The sequence below is a fragment of the Atractosteus spatula genome, chromosome 7 (assembly GCF_055471065.1).
Source record: "Atractosteus spatula isolate fAtrSpa1 chromosome 7, fAtrSpa1.hap1, whole genome shotgun sequence".
In the NCBI taxonomy this organism is placed as follows: Eukaryota; Metazoa; Chordata; class Actinopteri; order Semionotiformes; family Lepisosteidae; genus Atractosteus; species Atractosteus spatula.
Window position 1 is genome coordinate 15,147,423 of NC_142712.1, and position 16,577 is coordinate 15,163,999.

The following is a 16,577-nucleotide window of genomic DNA, read 5'->3' on the forward strand; positions in this document are numbered from 1 at the left end:
TATAAAATGGGCAGTACCAATTTGAAATACAAGTTTGTGAAGTGTTGGTAGACCAGTAATATGGTCTTTATTCTTGCAACCAGAACATCCCAAACTGGTTTTGACTTTGTCATACAAACATCTTGTAATAATTATAGTAATCCTTTGTATTTTTAGAACGATTTTAGTGTCGCAGAATATCAAAACACATACAGAAAGTGATCCACCCTCCTTCCCTGAAGTGCACCACCCATCTGGTTGACATACTGTTGTCATTATGCATCAGTGGCCCAAAAAACAGACCAGATAGAGAAATGAGAAATTACTTCAATTGAATTAAGGGGGGGATTTAGGAAATCCAATTTGTTTAAGCCCAGCCAGGATAATAGATTTATCAGTTCTACTTTTAAAATAATTGCTGTGGGATCTCTTAATGAGGAAGGAGTTGGGACCACCATTTAACAAAAGAACTGTGACTGGACACCATAATGGGTGCTGGTTTTTGCAGATTCTGGTGCATGGTGACAGATCCATCCATACCTCTTACAGCAACAGTTTGGTTTTCCTTGAAGGTTTCTGATTCCAGGACTGAGCAGGCCCAGCATTGGTCAGTTTTAGGAAAAACATTTAGGATCAGGCCACATAGTGGTAATCCTGCTGGCCACACATACTGAGAACCCATGTTGCAGTAATAATTGAAATCTCCTGAAATGAGGATACATTCATTTAACCACTTTCTGACATTTTCAACAAGTGCAAAGTGGGTACACCACTCAGTTGCAGGGTAGATAGAGACAAGCACAGACACTCTAGTACTCACACCAGGGCCAATTTTTCCCAGTAGCCAATTAACCTACCAGTACTTCTTTGGAGTGTGGGAGGAAACCCACAAAGACACAGGGAGAGCATACACTCTCGCAGCTGTATGAACATGCAGAGAGCACCCCTGGAACTGAACTCAGAGCTCCAGTTCTATGAAGCACCAGTGCTAATCACTGCTCCACCAAGTCAGCCACACAGGCACTCTGGCGCAGTGGTCAGTGATGAAAACAAAAACATATTTTGCTTTATTTACTCAAGCTGGTTTGGCAAGACACAGAAGAGTGGCCCATAAGGAAATTATGATTTTTGGAAATTGTGAACAACGTATGATTTGGGGGTGCTATATATAAAATTGCATACGGGTGGAGTTAGAGAATGATGATAAATGCACATTTTTTTGCTTGTTTCAGAGACAGGGAGATCCAGCTCTATGAACTCTCTTCTTTGGCAGCTTATTGTCAAGTCAGTGCACTGGAAACGGTACCTTTAAGACTAGACTACTGGTGAGATTCATTTCCATTCTTTCTGTTCATTCCACTGCTAGTACTGTTCTTTTTATGTTGGTTTTCAGAGCTTTGCACAACTGTAGTTTTTGATTAGATAGTAAGAGCAACACTGAATCTAAATACATATCACCAAATGCATAGTGGCATAGCCGATGTTTGGTCTAAATTGTGCTTGTCTGTCTTTTTTATAGGCAATGTTTAATTGAATAATTTAATCAAGTTATATAGCTGCCACTCTCAAGAGGAATGCAGCAAAGAAAAATAGCACAAGGAATAATGTATGTTCTGCTCTTTATTGTTTTTGTATAACAATTGAATGGTACTGTGTGCTTTGGGAACATGTTCCCATTGCTGTAGCAGATATAGAGTTTTTCATATTTGTGTTCTGATTGATTTCAATAATCATGGATGATGCATTTCTCTAAGGATTAGATTTCTTTAAATACAAACAAATAAAAAAAATCTTTCAAAGTGGTTATCATTGTCAAGCAGGTGTTTTTTGTATGATTTCTGATTGGAAAAAATATGTGCATGCAATTAATCTCAATGTTGTTTTTTTATTCTTTGCAGTTCCACAGGCCAGGATGAGTGTCTTATTCTTTATGGAGATTCCCAGGTATCTGATAAAACTTGAAATCACATTAATACATGCATTTTTAGTTACAGTTTTTTTTATAAATTGCTGATAAAACATGAAACATTTCAATCTTACAGGGCTGTGTGAATATAATTGTAATGACATCAGTTGGAGAGACATTAAGGTAATTATGTTACTTCAAAAAATAAAAAAAATGAATTACAAAAGGAATGTTTTATCGTTAAATTAGAAGGAAGTTTAGCTCAGAAGTTAATTCTGTGATTCATCATCTTGAAATTAGTTGAAATTGAAATTAGTTTTATCATGCTGTTTTGAATTTGCAATTACAATTTCTTTAAAGCCGTTACTTGTTTAGCTGATTTCTCTAAAACAGTAGGAAAGCCCAGCAAAGATTTAGATTACAGGGTGAGTTAGAGAAGCTTTGAACAGTTGTGCAGGTTGAAACATACAGCCTACACACTTTTTACAACAAATAATTAATGTTCCGAATGTTGGAAATAATGAATGCATGAATACAAAAACATTAGAAAAAATTGGGATTAGATAAATAAGGTAGACAGATACATTATATAAACAACAGACAGATAAATAAGATAGTGTTGCCATAACTAAAAATTAGTTATTGGAAGTTAAAATATAAATGTTATATATTTATACACAATTTATGCACAGTGTCTGCCAGCCAACCTGAAGAGTTTTATGTAAATGGAAAAATTATTGTATTTATGTTAATTCCTTTTTTAGACGATGGAAGAAGTTGCCAAAAGTTGAAAATGTGCCTAACATAGGAATTGACAACGCTGTTCTTTCACCACACATAACATACATTAGATGGAAGGTTCATGAAGACTGGGTAACCCAGGTATTTTCGATTTTAATTTCCCTTCTTTAGCTTTTAGTCATTTAAGAAAAGGTAGAGCTTTGTTAAAGTGGACCTAAAGCTTTTTTTTCTGTTTTCAAACTCCCGAAAACTTAAAAATGAACATCTTTCTTCAACCTATTTCAGCTCAAATATTATGAAGGCATACGAGCGGTCATCTCAACTTCAAACCATGAATCTTCTGCTTTAGTCATAGGTGAGTCTACCTGACCTGCATGCTTCCACCTAAAAAGTTACCCCTCTCTGGAATAATAATTGAATAATTGACTGGTTTGTCAAGTCCAGTCCAAGCTCCATGAATACTGAACCTCTGTTGTCATTCATTAATGAGGTAGACCCAGTGCTGCCAAGTACTCTATCACCAGCACTAGGATTTCCAGGCAACAGCTGTGCAAAACAAGCACTTTCCCCACAGAGTATTTGCACACCAGGTGTACAATGGAATTGAAAACAAGTACTGTGAACCATGATACCAAAACGAATGCCTTTAAAGAAAACATAATGGATTTAGACCTCTTTGCACCCATTGTCTGCTGGGTTAGGTTCTGGTCACCATGACCCTAAATATGACTAAGTGTTTATTAAAGATGGATGGATGGACAGTGTGTTTTCTTGTCTGCACAGTTTGTGGAATTAAATCCAGTAATTATTTATGTACATAGCATGCATGTAATTATCCGATGTCTCCAAGGAAGCTCAGCAGTCAGGTGTTCCTCTACAATATAATTGTGTATTGTTTGTGTATTGTGAAATATTAGGACGTATTGTGAAATATTAAGACATAAATTGACTACTAAAAAAATATAGGATTATTTCTTTCAAAAAAACCTTTCAATTTTTGTTTAATTAGATTCAGTAAACACCCTCAAATATGAACCGGCCTGTTCATTTGGTCATCTTTACATTTCCATTATCCATTCGAAGTAGATAACAGGGCTCCTTGTCAGAACATAATCTGTGTGCCAAAGAACTCTGGAATACAGATGTTCCTTACCTGGACCCTCATCTGAATACCATTCATCCATTACCAGACAGCTGCGTGGTCCTGGAAAGTGTCATGGCAACCCAGGACACAATCCGGAAACATGGAGCACAAGGCAGGAATACAGGCTAAACAAGATGCAAGGCCTTTGCAGAGCACCTATCCACACTGGGATAGTTAAGAGACTCTCTAGTACTTGGCAAAGGCCAAAATGAACACAGGAAAAACATGCAAACTATACACGGAAGGTACCCCAGTTGCAGGACCCTAAAGCTAACAACCATGGTACCACCCTGCCCTCATTAGAATACCTTAATTCTAAAATTAAGTTCAACAAGGCTCATAGTTGTGGTTAGAATGCCACCAATGATACACTGAGGAGAACAGGAATCACTGGTTTTACATTGCTATACAGTATGTTAAAGAGATATAATTGAAATAAGTTATCAGATATGCTGGATTGATTTTTAATGAAAGTATTTCATATAACCCAAGGGCCCTCAGCTGGGACCAGAGTGCCGCTTGTAGTTTTCTTGTAATGTTTCAGAAGAGAGCATGAAGCCATTGCCTTTTCACATGGGAGTGTTCAAGCATGAGATGTGTAAAATTCTCTGTAAAAACTGCAATTTACCTTGCCTATTTAATGCAAGATGAGATGTCAGTCATAACTTTTAATGTAGCGCAATTCCCATTAATCAGACATTAACAACATGCCTAAAGCCACAGGGAAAATCAGGGATGAATCAGTCCTCAGCTGTGGTGGAAGAGCACGCTGAGTTTAGACTTTGAATTCTGAGCCTGCTGTGCTTCACTGTCACATTCTGCCAGGATGAAATTCTGCGTGATCAAAGTTAACCCTGGCATAGCAGAACTAAAACAAAGAAAACGAGACCAGAATGAGGGTGTGATGCTCTGTGTGTATGTACACCCAAATCACACAAGCCTTTAACAGATGTGTGCTTTTAATGTTAAAAACTTCCAACTGCAAGCAACAGACTTCTTGAGGAGAATAAATTTGGATGAGTTTGCAGTTATAGTTGTGTTGTCGGTCTACGTTTTCCATTTTGTCATTGTTTATGAGAGATTTGCTCTTTCCAAATCACAGGAGAATCTTCTATGACATATGTTTAGTGTGATGTAACACACTTTTAACTCTTTGTTTTTCTGAGCACAAAATTAAACAAAAGGACTTTTTTTTTAAAAGGTTGCACTTTTCCAACGACTAATGTCGAGCAGCAGATGAGAGAAATTGAAGAAGGGAAGGGCAAAAGGTCTCAGGCTTACTCAGGACTTCCTCAGCAACGAGCCAACTGCGATCAGACAGTGTTCTCCATCTACAAAGGGGTGAAAACCTTTGATTTCTGCAAAAAGCACAACTTAATAGTCACTGGAGGGATGGACAGGATTATTAGAATGTGGAATCCTTATGTACCCGGGTAAGGACTTCATCAATAATGACAAGCTAATGCAGAAAAGCCAGATCCAGCCCCCATCCCATGAAGACAATTGCAAAGTGAAATCTTGATTTTATGAAGTACAATTAGGAATCACAGTGATTAATTAAACCATGGTGCCTAGAAAATATATGTACTGTAGTGAAATGAATTTTTTGAAAACTCATAGTATTATTTAATAGCTCAACAACAGGAAAGTCCCGATAGAGAATTTAATGGAGAAGTGGAGTTACTCAAGGCTGGAAAGTTGGGTTCAACATATCAGACTCAATCGATCTAAACAGGAGTTCAACAGAACTTTAAATGCTTTACTTTTTTACACTAAGTAGAAGTTGAATCATATTCTTGAAAACAATGATTCAAGCTGATCTTAACTTGATTAACTTGATTGTTGTCAGATCAGTTTAAAACTGAACATGGTCTTTGTATAATGTCATTATAATATCCTTATATTCAGAATCTTCTTCCTGGTTGTCAAAACCTTTTACTGTGCCATTCTTCACCTCTTGTTAACTTCAATCCTTTTTTGTTTTGTGTGTTAGCAATGGATGGCATGTGATGACGTTCTTCTTCTTTCGCACATGTGCCCATAGGCTCCCGATTTCGCAGTGCAGAGTCACCAGACCATTGTTTTCTAGTCTAGTTATGCTTTAATTTCTTTCAAAGACCACATAACAATAGAGCTTAACATTTTTGTTCACCTGATTTATTCAACTGTAATTTTCATTTCAGGAAACCCACTGGCATCCTGAAAGGTCACTGTGCACCCATTTTTTATCTATATATCTCTACAGAGGAAAACAGGATTTTTTCCGTCTCCTCTGACAATACCATCAAGGTTAGTCTTCCATATATTTCAAGATTATCAGTTAATTTTATTGGGTATTAATCAATTACTGAAGTTAATTATAAATATACTGTAGGTAACGATCACCCTTTTCCCAGCATTTGTTGTTTTGCATCCTTCCCTCCACCGAATCATTACCAGCTTACCTGTCTCATGATTCCTTATTCCAGGGTTCGCCCTAACTTTCTGGAAAGAGGCCACTCCTCTTCCAGATCACAATTAGTGCATACACTACTATTACCAACTCCCACCCCAATTTTGTAATACTATTTAGAATACTTTTATTAATCACCTTTGAAGAACACATTAAAAATAACTTACAAAGAACAAGAAGCACACACTTAAAAAAGATAACATGTACTTTAACATTGACAGTACTAATGTGAATCATGAATCTGTTAACTTCTAGTAAAACACCTCAAGCAGTCTAAATGTCTAACCTGAAAATGTGGTTTGTCTGCCGTTTGTTAATTACATGGATTTGACAGACTCACAACCAAATAAAAAACAAATGAATTATTACAGTTATTATTACTAATATTACTAATATTATCATTTATAACCAATAAACTTGAACAGCCTAGCAACAACAGAAAGCCACTGGAGGGAATATTTGACTGAAAGTGAAAATATACAGTATGTTGTGTTGCACATTGAGGGTGCCCCCTGGTGGCTGCTGAGCCCTAGGCAGTCACCTCATTTGCCTAAGCCAAGGGCTGGCCCTGCCTTCATACCTGATGTCCTCAGGACAACATTGCAAAAGTTCAAGGGCATCTGAGAAGCCACAGGTGTTGCTGTTGTCAGGCAGGAAAACGCACCCACCCTAGGCAGACTTAGCCAAGTGAGGTTCCCCTTTGGTTCTTACTCAGTTTTGGAAAATGACATAGCTCGGACTCAGAAAAGAGAAATTTAGACCACATGGCTCAGCCTGTGCTCCAGGAGCCCATTCACATTAAATTTTGATCGATGTCAGTTTATTTGTAAACTATGGTGTTATTGCAGTGAAGATGGAGAATCCTATAATTTAGTCAAAACAAAGCAAGGCTGCATCAGACTAAATACAGAAATTGTTATTATTATTACTGTACCATCACTGATACTAATCAAAGCTGATACTCAGCAAAGTTAATGGTACATCCCATTGTTTGATTTTACATATACCCCAAGGTAATGTGAGCAAACAATGTGAGCAGTCCACTTGTTCTGAACTCCCAAGAATTATAAATCTGTCCCCCACTATTTATTTATGAAAAGGCACAATCTCTTCAATACTTGGTTCAATGCAGAATGCAGAATTTACTAAAACATTAAGAAGCTTGATAAGTTTTTAATATATTTAGCAACAAATAGAATTTATTACTCATATGTAGTCATGAGAGGTTAAAATACATTAGGGTTTCGTTCAGTGACTCTCTCTCTTTGTCCTTCCTAGAACATATATGTTTAGTCTGTTGTAACTCTATTAACTTTTGAATGGTCAAAATGCCTAATTAATGTTAGGTCATGAATTAATTTAACAGTGTATTTTCTGGCACCATAGACGAATTTGTTGATATTTAACGATAATGATTTCAGATATGGGACATTCGGGACCAGTCCTGCCTGTTTACAGCTAACCCGAAGGCCAGCAGAATCCAAGGAGAGGTTTCAGCTTGTCTTTTCTGCCCCACTGTGAAAGCTCTCTATGTGGCCACTGACTCCATTGCTTTTCTCCCTTTGAGGACAAAGTGAGTTCTTGTCTTTCCTTTTGAGTCCTGTTTTCTTCAGCGTATTCAATTAACTGTTGTACTGCAGCCAACATACTACAACATACCATGAGTAACGATGAAAAATGCAGCTGTCATTGTTTTTGGAATGACATTATAGTAGGTATAGCATGAACCACAGTCGAAAATCAGCAGCTTCAAGGAGTTCACAGACCAAATCCATCCTTCTTATTTATGTTATTTTGTGATATAATTCTATACAAATATTATACAAATATAATATAGTTTATGCTATTAGATCACCCCATAAAGTGATTCGACTAAGATGTATATCTCTAAAGAGGTCATATTCTACTTGGAGTAGAATGATGTAGCACTGGCTAAAATGTTGTCAAGTTTGAAATTCAGTGGGAATACTGACAGGAATTGTGAGTGTTCTGGATTTAGGAGGGGCCAGGGCAGTGCAGAGAGAAGTAAAGTCTCTGTTCTCTCCGGTATTAGAAAGGTATTTTTTTTTGTTTAGAGAAACACTAAATATGAAAGTTAATGAATTGTATTACCTTTATTGGAAAGCACCTGAAACCACTAAGATCAAAATAAATTCAGATTAAATTCAAGATTTGATTATTGTTGCAGGGGGTGGAGTGAGCACAGTGGAGCAGTGGTTAGCATTGCTGCCTTGGAGCTCTGGGGCCCTGGTTTCAACTCTTGACCTGGGGTGGTATCTGTGTGGAGTTTTTATGTTCTCCCTTTGTTTGCGTGGGTTGCTTGGGTTTCCTCACACAGTCCAAAGACACACTGATAGGTTAACTAGGGTTAATTCAAAGAATTGATGTGTGTATGTTTGTGTCTCTGTGTGCCCTGTGATGGACTGGCATCCTGTCCAGGGTGTATCCTGCCTTGCACCCATTGTTTGCTGAGATAGGCTCCAGCTCCTCCGTGAAATGGTTAGAAAATGGTTGGATAAATGTAAGGATCTCACAGATCCATATCTTACTTTTTTTTTTTCATTTATAGATCCCAGCCTCAGGACCATCTGACAGTATCCCATAAAGAGCCTGTCCTTTGCTGTGGTTACAGTAAAGAGTTTAGACAGGTGGTCAGCTGTACTGAAGGATCTGTGAGTGGAAACAATTGAGTCAAACCACTTATCAGCAAATGCGCATGTAGTACGAGTCTAATTCTGTTATGCCAAACTAACCTCTGGTATTTAAAACATGAATAAAAAATACAAAATACCCTACGGACTTTTCCAGGTTAAAGCAATAATAGACCAACACACTGTACTCTACCTCAACCAAGCAGTTTCCTCAAAATAACAAATGGAAAACTCCCTTCTCACCCCTTTTTTGCTGTTTATGTTTAGAATTTCTCTGCTTATTTTTCATAAATATTTTCCTGTTTTTTATTGTTCTGTTTTTCATTTGGTGTTTATTGGCATTTTTGAAGAGATCAACGTGCTTTTGGGAGTAGTGTGATGTGGTGGAGGAAGGGTAGAGTAAGATAAAACAAACTATATTGTGACTGAGTTACAGTATGTTTTCTATTATTGCCATTCCAGTTTATACATTTCTTGGCCTTATTTTTTAGAATAATTATAATGATATTATTTTTATCCTAATAAAGTCTCCAGTGTCAAATTTTATATCAGAATCCCTTTTTCTGGTAGCAGCTTCACTGAGTTTCTCCTGGTTTGAAACTGATTGATGTATCCCTTGTAGGTTGTCAAAGTCTGGGACTTTGATACAGGAGGCCAAGTCTTTGAATTTGGTGATGCCCATGGCCACTCTGCTATCACATGCATGACCTTTGACATCAGTGGCAGAAGGTTAGTTTGCAGGACCTGGAGAAATGATTTGTATCTGGTATGCAAATTAAGCATGTAATGACATCATGCTTAATTATCTCAAAGGCTTGTAACTGGAGGAAGAGATGGATGTCTAAAGATCTGGAACTTCAATAATGGTCACTGTTTAAAGATTTTAAAAAAAGGTATGACACAGTATTTGGTATTTTATTTTAAGTTAATGTCAAAGACATTAAAATGTGATCTTCTAGAGACCATTAAGGATTAAACTATATGTATAAAATATTACAGATTAAATATTTAGAGTGCATTGCAGTATTTGTTACAAAAATAACATTTAGATGGCTTGTAGGTGTCTACAGAGACTTGCTTTAGATCATCACGACAGTTCTATTTATTAGTTTCTTAAGATCCCCTTTAAGACTCATTGCAACCACTTTCCAGGACATAAAAGCCTTTCAGCCTTCCACTCAGTAATTTTTTTCTTCTGTGTTTATTTTTCCCAGAGGGCAAGAGCGATGAAGTCTGTGATTGCACTTATGTTAAAGTGAACAGAAGCAAGTGAGTTACATATTCAGATTTCTTCATCCTTTTTCGACTGTGTCTTTGACACTGTGAAAACAATGTGTGTGTTGATTAAATGAGGTTTCAACTGAAATAGATACATTGAAATATATTTAATTTGTTCTTTTACTTTTTTGCAGCTATGTCATGGCTGTGGGCTGGGATCGAAGAATTGACATGTACTTTGTAAGTGTAACCGAGAGGAAAAAAAAGGGAAAATAAGAAAAGGGCATAAACAAAAATTTATTTTTTTTTAATGTATATTTTAGGTGGAATTGGTAGGGGAAATTAGTTAATGCAGTGCTCCATGTAACATTCACCTTGATTTGTGTGATTCTTTGAGGGGTTGAAAACTTTGCTGGGTAAAAAATACTGGGTGAAAAACAGTCCATTTAAACTCTCATACCTAGTTAAGAATTAACCTTAAAGTGAACATTGTTGTTATATTTTTTATCCATACTCTATTTCTATTGATCCAGTCCACCCCAGTGCAATATATACAGTATATAAAGTAGATACCAGCATTGCTAGGAGGTTAACCTGTGATGGAACAGTGTCTCACCTAGGGGGAGTTTTGTACTTTCAGTTCACTTAACACAATTGTGTGATCTAGTAAATTGTAGTAAAGTGTTGTACAACCAGATGCAACTGAAATGCATTATTCAATATTCAGCATCTGTGGTATTTTTTTAAAACTTCAACACAATATCCCCGGTAAGGCACACTTGTGAGAGTTTGTTCAGTTTCACTTCAACATTTACTCCAGAAACAGAATGGCCAACATTTTACAGTAATAAACCTGCTACACATCAAATGTCTGATTAGTATTACTTCTTTTTGAGCAATATAAGAAAAAGGATTTAACCAACATTTTCTTTTTGGGATTCAGAAACAAGGATTTCAAAAATATTAAAAAAACAACAGGTAAATTCAAAGTAAATATATAATTGTTAAACCCTTTTATTACCCTAAGACAGAAAAAGTAGTTTATATCTGACATTTATTTCAATTTAAGGACATTTTTGTAAGGTAACCCTGAAGTACAGAAGAGAGATAGCTTGCCTGAGGATAATACTTCTATTTACACTATTCATCATGAGGTTATTAATAATTTTTGCTGTTTAAATAGTTTCTTCTGATGAATACATCTTATCTGTGTTCTTTCCCTGATAGCTTTTTGCTTCTGAACAGGAAATGAAGTAATCTCCCTTCAGTACATGGTTGTGAAATCAAAGAGATAAGGAAAAACCACATACTGTATATTAGAATAGTATGAAAAGATTAGACAGGAAAACTGGAGAGTAAAATAAATGAAAAAAAAGCCTTTAAATTGACTTGGCATTCCGTCCACCCTCACAAAGAAGCTCTGAAGTCAGTTTTCTTGGTAGTTACCCTGGTTACCAAATCTCTTATCTCCATCTCATCATTTCCTTATGTTCTGTGTGACATTAAAGAGCTCTGGGAAGGATTTCATTATTGTCTTAGTCCTCTAAATAGTGTCACTTACAGAGCTTAGTCTGTTTGAGGTTTTATGTTCAGGATTTTTTGTAAAGATTTTTAAAAAGCCACATTCTTGTTCATATTGGGAGTGCCATTAAACATCTCCTTAGTCTCTTTCCAGCATGTATGTGAGGTGCAGCCTTTCAAATCCACTTTTCCTTATTGCTGACCCTCCTCTCAGACTAAGGACTAAGGAGATGTATTTCACTAAATCAGTTGTCTTCGGAAATTGATTTAAGAAAGCCTCCCTCTGAATCATTTTCAGTTCCACAACTGAGAGAATATAGCCTGGAGGATGCAGATTGGCCTCAGATTCTCACAAGTCCCAAGACAAGATTGGAGAGCCACACAGCCTAATTGTTGAGGGCCACACAATCTAATTGTTGAGGGCGATCCAGTCAAATCATTGAGGGCCACACAGCCTAATAGTTGGGGGCCAAACAGACTAATTGTTGAGGGTCATCCAGTCTTTGGTTTTATTCCCACAAGAGATTTCGGTTCCCATATGGTTAGTTTTAAATTGTCACAGTAGACCCTACTTATGATTTGAATATGTGTTTATGAAAAAGTAACGATTCCAAGTACTGAAGCACTTCATTCAAAACATGAGGAATAAGGCTGGAATTAACTGATCATGGCTTTCTTGGCTCCCAGAAAAACAGTGGCCTCTGTGACCTCCCAGGCTACAGGCTAAAGGGGCGGTGATGTCAGGGGAGGTTACGCCTCTTCTCCAAATGTCAACTGTCCTCCTGCAGGTTGCTGTGGAGTTTGTAGTTTGTGGAAAAGAGGAATGGCTTGATGAATGGGTGGGCTGAAGGAGCCAGGCTGTCCTTTTTATTCTTGTGTGCATGCAGGTCTCTGGGAGCCAAGTCATAAATACACAATTGGTTATTCCAAATTGGACAGGAACTGTATATAATAATAGAAAAATAACTGGTGATTCTAAGCTCATTAAAAAAGTAGAAAACCCTTTTAAGTTATATCCCAGGTGAAGAGAGACTGCAATTAAACAGTCGTACTCTAGGGATTCACGTTATGATGTGAGATCTAGGAGACAGGACCGTGGTTAGTTGTTTGTCATAGTTTACCAACATGAATGATCATCCCTAGTGATGGCAATTACTGCTGAGTTTCAGCTTCATTATCATGAATGGAATGAAAGCACCAGGAAATCTCTCTAGTAACCATTGGTTTAAGGTACTTCAAGGATTTTTGATGTTGTTGTTTTTAACAGGACTCCAATGATGATGTTCATCACATCCAAAACCCCCAGCCGTACTGGCAGGATGATCTGGTGAATACTGTGACTGTGCTGTTTCCGAGGAGAGGGGGGCTGGAAGATGCAAAATAAGCAGATGCTCCCTAACGCATTTGCAGTAATGTGTTTGGTTTGGATATGTGTTCCATCATGAACTGCTATACAGAGCAGTTCATAAACAAATATACAACAGATACTTGTCTGAATGTGTTATCTCCCACACCCTCTCATCCTAAGAAGGCTCCGAACAACAGTTTGATTACCGTGAATAGGGGTTCCAATAGGCATTTGTAGGCCAGACGTCTTGTTAAAACCATTGCAAATATAGTGTTATGAAAACAGTAAGCAAACTTATTGGTACCACTAAAATGATAGATTAATGGATTTTCTCTAACAAAAAGCCTGATAGTACATAATATGTCTATTTATTAGCTTCTTTGAACTGCATTTCTGCTTACTTAATTCAGAACATTTCTCTCTTCCCAGAGGAGTGGACATAAGGAGGACATCCTGTGCATTGCTCAGTGTCCTCCATCTCTCCTGGCTACCTCCGGTTACGATGGAGAAATCGTTGTGTGGAACATGGTCTCAGGACATATACACTCCCGTTTGGTCACCCCTGTGCCCCCAGAGTGCACCGATACCAAAGGTTTGCCTTTATTCCGGAAACTAGAAACCTGAAGTCTGTTTCTGGTCAATTGACCATTATTGTCCAAACGCAAGAATCGCATTGCTTTTTCAAAAAAATGAACTGGCATTTGACATTTTTTTGTCAACGTTGCATAAGATCATTATGACAATAGCTACAGTACTAAATTACTGCTACAGTAAAATATCTAAAAAGAAACAACAAAAATGTAATCGATAACTTTCTGAAGCTAAATTTTTAATTTTACAGAGTTTGTGGTTTCTTAAAAAAATTGTGTTATGTATAGCATTTGGGAGTTACAATTTAGGACTTGGAGAAAATAGTTATAAATAAATGAAGGGATGCCATCTGGTCCATTTAAGCAAATGCTGTTGCCAGAAGACTGCAAAACTTTCATTTCTTAAAAAAGACAGACGTATCTGCATAAATACACAGGTCCTTTTTGAGCAGTGCCTTTTACCGTATTTTATTCAAAACAACTGAACATTGCCTCTGCTTTTGCTCAGTATTATTATCCTGTATCTTGGGGTAATAAAAGATGTTTGGAGCAAATGCTTCAAAATGCTATATGGTGAGAAAATATAACATAGATCCTCTCATTTATAGCCTCAGCAATACTTCTGGTTCCTTTTTAAGTTCATATCAAACATTTTTTCTCAGTTGTTTGTTTTAAATGCAGCTGAAACAAAGGTATTTCAAAATCTTCTGATTTTCCTTTTATTTTGAGCTGATATTGTAGATCAAAGATGATTTTTTTGCTTGTTGAAATTCTGTTACGCTGTGGTAAAACTAAGCATTTCTCAGAGAAAGATCCCTTAAAAAACTGTAAGCATCCTCTTTATGTAATTCATTTTGCTACAGAAATGCAGGGTTTTATCTTGGTATTTAATAGGTATCGATAAAAGTGTTTCAAGTGTAACATTCCTGAAGACACGGATTCGGAACAATGAGTCTGCTGCTTGTCTGGTTTCAAGTGGTCCCCAAGGTTAGTCACAGTTTCTGTTAAAAACAAGCAAACAATATGGACCGATATTGGACAAAAGAGGTTCATTTAATGTCCTGTTACATCCCAGTGACAATCAATAGAGTATCTTTATAAAACAAATTTTCAATTCAACATAGAATGAACCAAGGTCTAAATGAATTGCCTTTTCTTTCACATTGAATGTGTCTCCACATTGTTCACTCATGCAATGTTAGAGGATTGTACTGTAATTCAGAGTACTTGTACAGCTTTGAAGAATCTGTTATGAGTACAGTACATACATTGGCTTGAGATGATTGACACTAAAACCATGGTGAAGAATAGTAGTTGAATTGAATTTCATACTGCATAACCCATAGAGTTTTCCATTATTGTTTATATTCATACTGTTTTCTCCTGTTTTCATTGAGTAATGTAATTTTGGTGCGGTGCTGTATGGAATCTATGCTTATATTAGAAAGATTAGAAAGCCTGTCTGAAATCTCTGTCAAAAGATTAGCTCTTTCTGTTGAATAGTCCAGGGATATTAAGTTAATTCCAATACTAGGTATTAAAGGTATTCTTTTTTACTAAACAGGTTATGTTAATTTCTGGAGTCTGGTCCATGGTGGAAATCTTTTTGCTACATTTGAAGCGGTGAGCATTGATGTGTGAGATGATTTAGGAGTGTGTTATGGAACACTTTTATCAATCATTGTGAAACAAGTTTAGTGTTTGGTTTGTGATATAGCACTATAAACATAGCCATAAATTGGATAAAGACAGCAAGAGCAGCATTTTGATGATCTGCATACTGTCTTCAGTGAGAGAAACATTTTAAAACGTTTGTCTAAAAACATTTAATTTAACTCAGTAGTGTAAATGCTGGGTTTTCTGCCTGAATGGCATTTAATTTTCTTTTTGGAGTAACAACAATTTATTTCTCCATATAAAAAGTACTTTAAACATCAGAACAAATTGATAGCTGCTAAGAATTCCCATGACAGAATTAAAGCTACAGTACATACATACAGTATATTTCTCTAAGCACTTGACTCCAAGAGTGGTGGACCTCACCAAATACTGGTTAGGCTCAATTCTTTTTTTGTAAACCTCCTTAAACCAAGGTCTAACTGAAGCTCTGTGGACTTATAAATAGCAGACTCAGAAAGTAGTTTCACAGGCTTGCTTGTGATTCAGATAGTGTAAGAGAATGTTCAGCTAGGAGAAGGCAAATTGAGTATGAATGATACTCCATGGACTATCTCATTAATCTCTAATGCAATTAGAACAAAAACTGTATCAAATCATTAATAAACATACTGTACAGTAAATAAGTGACCTTAACGTATTCCAAATATGAAAGAATTAAAGCATTTTACTGTAGTACATTTAAAGTATGGAATATTTCTTGCAGTTAGTAATGTATAATGGAAGATCTAACCAAATATTTTTTAATGATGTGTCATATTTCAGTCTAGAATGAAGTGCCTGATCACTAAAATGGCAGTGAATGCAGAGGAAACTCTTCTTTATGTTGCTGATCTGGCTGGCTACATCTATGTGTACGATACCAAGGACTATGCTCTTAAGCCTGAACAAGAAGCACCTAAAAGTAAGACTTGCTCAATCATCATACAGATTTGTTTATATTTCCAACAGTAAACTGTTTAAGTGCAGACATCATGCTGTGACCTTTGTGCAATTTAAGGATTTGATACTTGCTGGCATTTGCAAAGCTGACCTTTTCAAAATATGTCACAGCTCAATACAAATATCAAGTCTCACCAGTAGTACTGAGGAGAAGTAAGAAGAATCGGAATATAGAACTGTTGTAGCTATTCTAGTCTAGTCCTTAGTTTCCTAAATTTAAAATTCCTCAATCCAGTTCATAAATTTAATTTCCGTTCCTGACGTTTCTGGGACATTTGCATTTCCCAGTTGAAATACAGGCCTGAGTACAAAGTCCAAGGAGATTGAATACCTTGTCAGGCATATGTTTCACACTTCACAGAAACTGTGAAAAATTTCCAAAAAAGGCAGACCAATCTGTCTTTAGTC

General features: G+C 36.6%; 1 protein-coding gene across 1 annotated transcript in view; it reads left to right on the top strand.

Moving 5' to 3' along the window:
- Positions 1 to 16,577, top strand: part of wdr95 (WD40 repeat domain 95) — a 31,252-nt gene that overhangs the window by 12,230 nt on the left and 2,445 nt on the right. The window contains exons 8-25 of the mRNA XM_088921211.1: positions 1,212 to 1,304; positions 1,878 to 1,923; positions 2,022 to 2,068; positions 2,650 to 2,767; positions 2,912 to 2,981; positions 4,972 to 5,203; positions 5,954 to 6,059; positions 7,644 to 7,795; positions 8,792 to 8,894; positions 9,496 to 9,602; positions 9,687 to 9,766; positions 10,088 to 10,142; positions 10,286 to 10,331; positions 12,880 to 12,939; positions 13,390 to 13,552; positions 14,445 to 14,537; positions 15,115 to 15,173; positions 15,993 to 16,131. Coding sequence (XP_088777337.1) covers positions 1,212 to 1,304; positions 1,878 to 1,923; positions 2,022 to 2,068; positions 2,650 to 2,767; positions 2,912 to 2,981; positions 4,972 to 5,203; positions 5,954 to 6,059; positions 7,644 to 7,795; positions 8,792 to 8,894; positions 9,496 to 9,602; positions 9,687 to 9,766; positions 10,088 to 10,142; positions 10,286 to 10,331; positions 12,880 to 12,939; positions 13,390 to 13,552; positions 14,445 to 14,537; positions 15,115 to 15,173; positions 15,993 to 16,131 — 1,769 coding nt within the window. The remainder of the gene's footprint in view (positions 1 to 1,211; positions 1,305 to 1,877; positions 1,924 to 2,021; positions 2,069 to 2,649; positions 2,768 to 2,911; positions 2,982 to 4,971; positions 5,204 to 5,953; positions 6,060 to 7,643; positions 7,796 to 8,791; positions 8,895 to 9,495; positions 9,603 to 9,686; positions 9,767 to 10,087; positions 10,143 to 10,285; positions 10,332 to 12,879; positions 12,940 to 13,389; positions 13,553 to 14,444; positions 14,538 to 15,114; positions 15,174 to 15,992; positions 16,132 to 16,577) is intronic.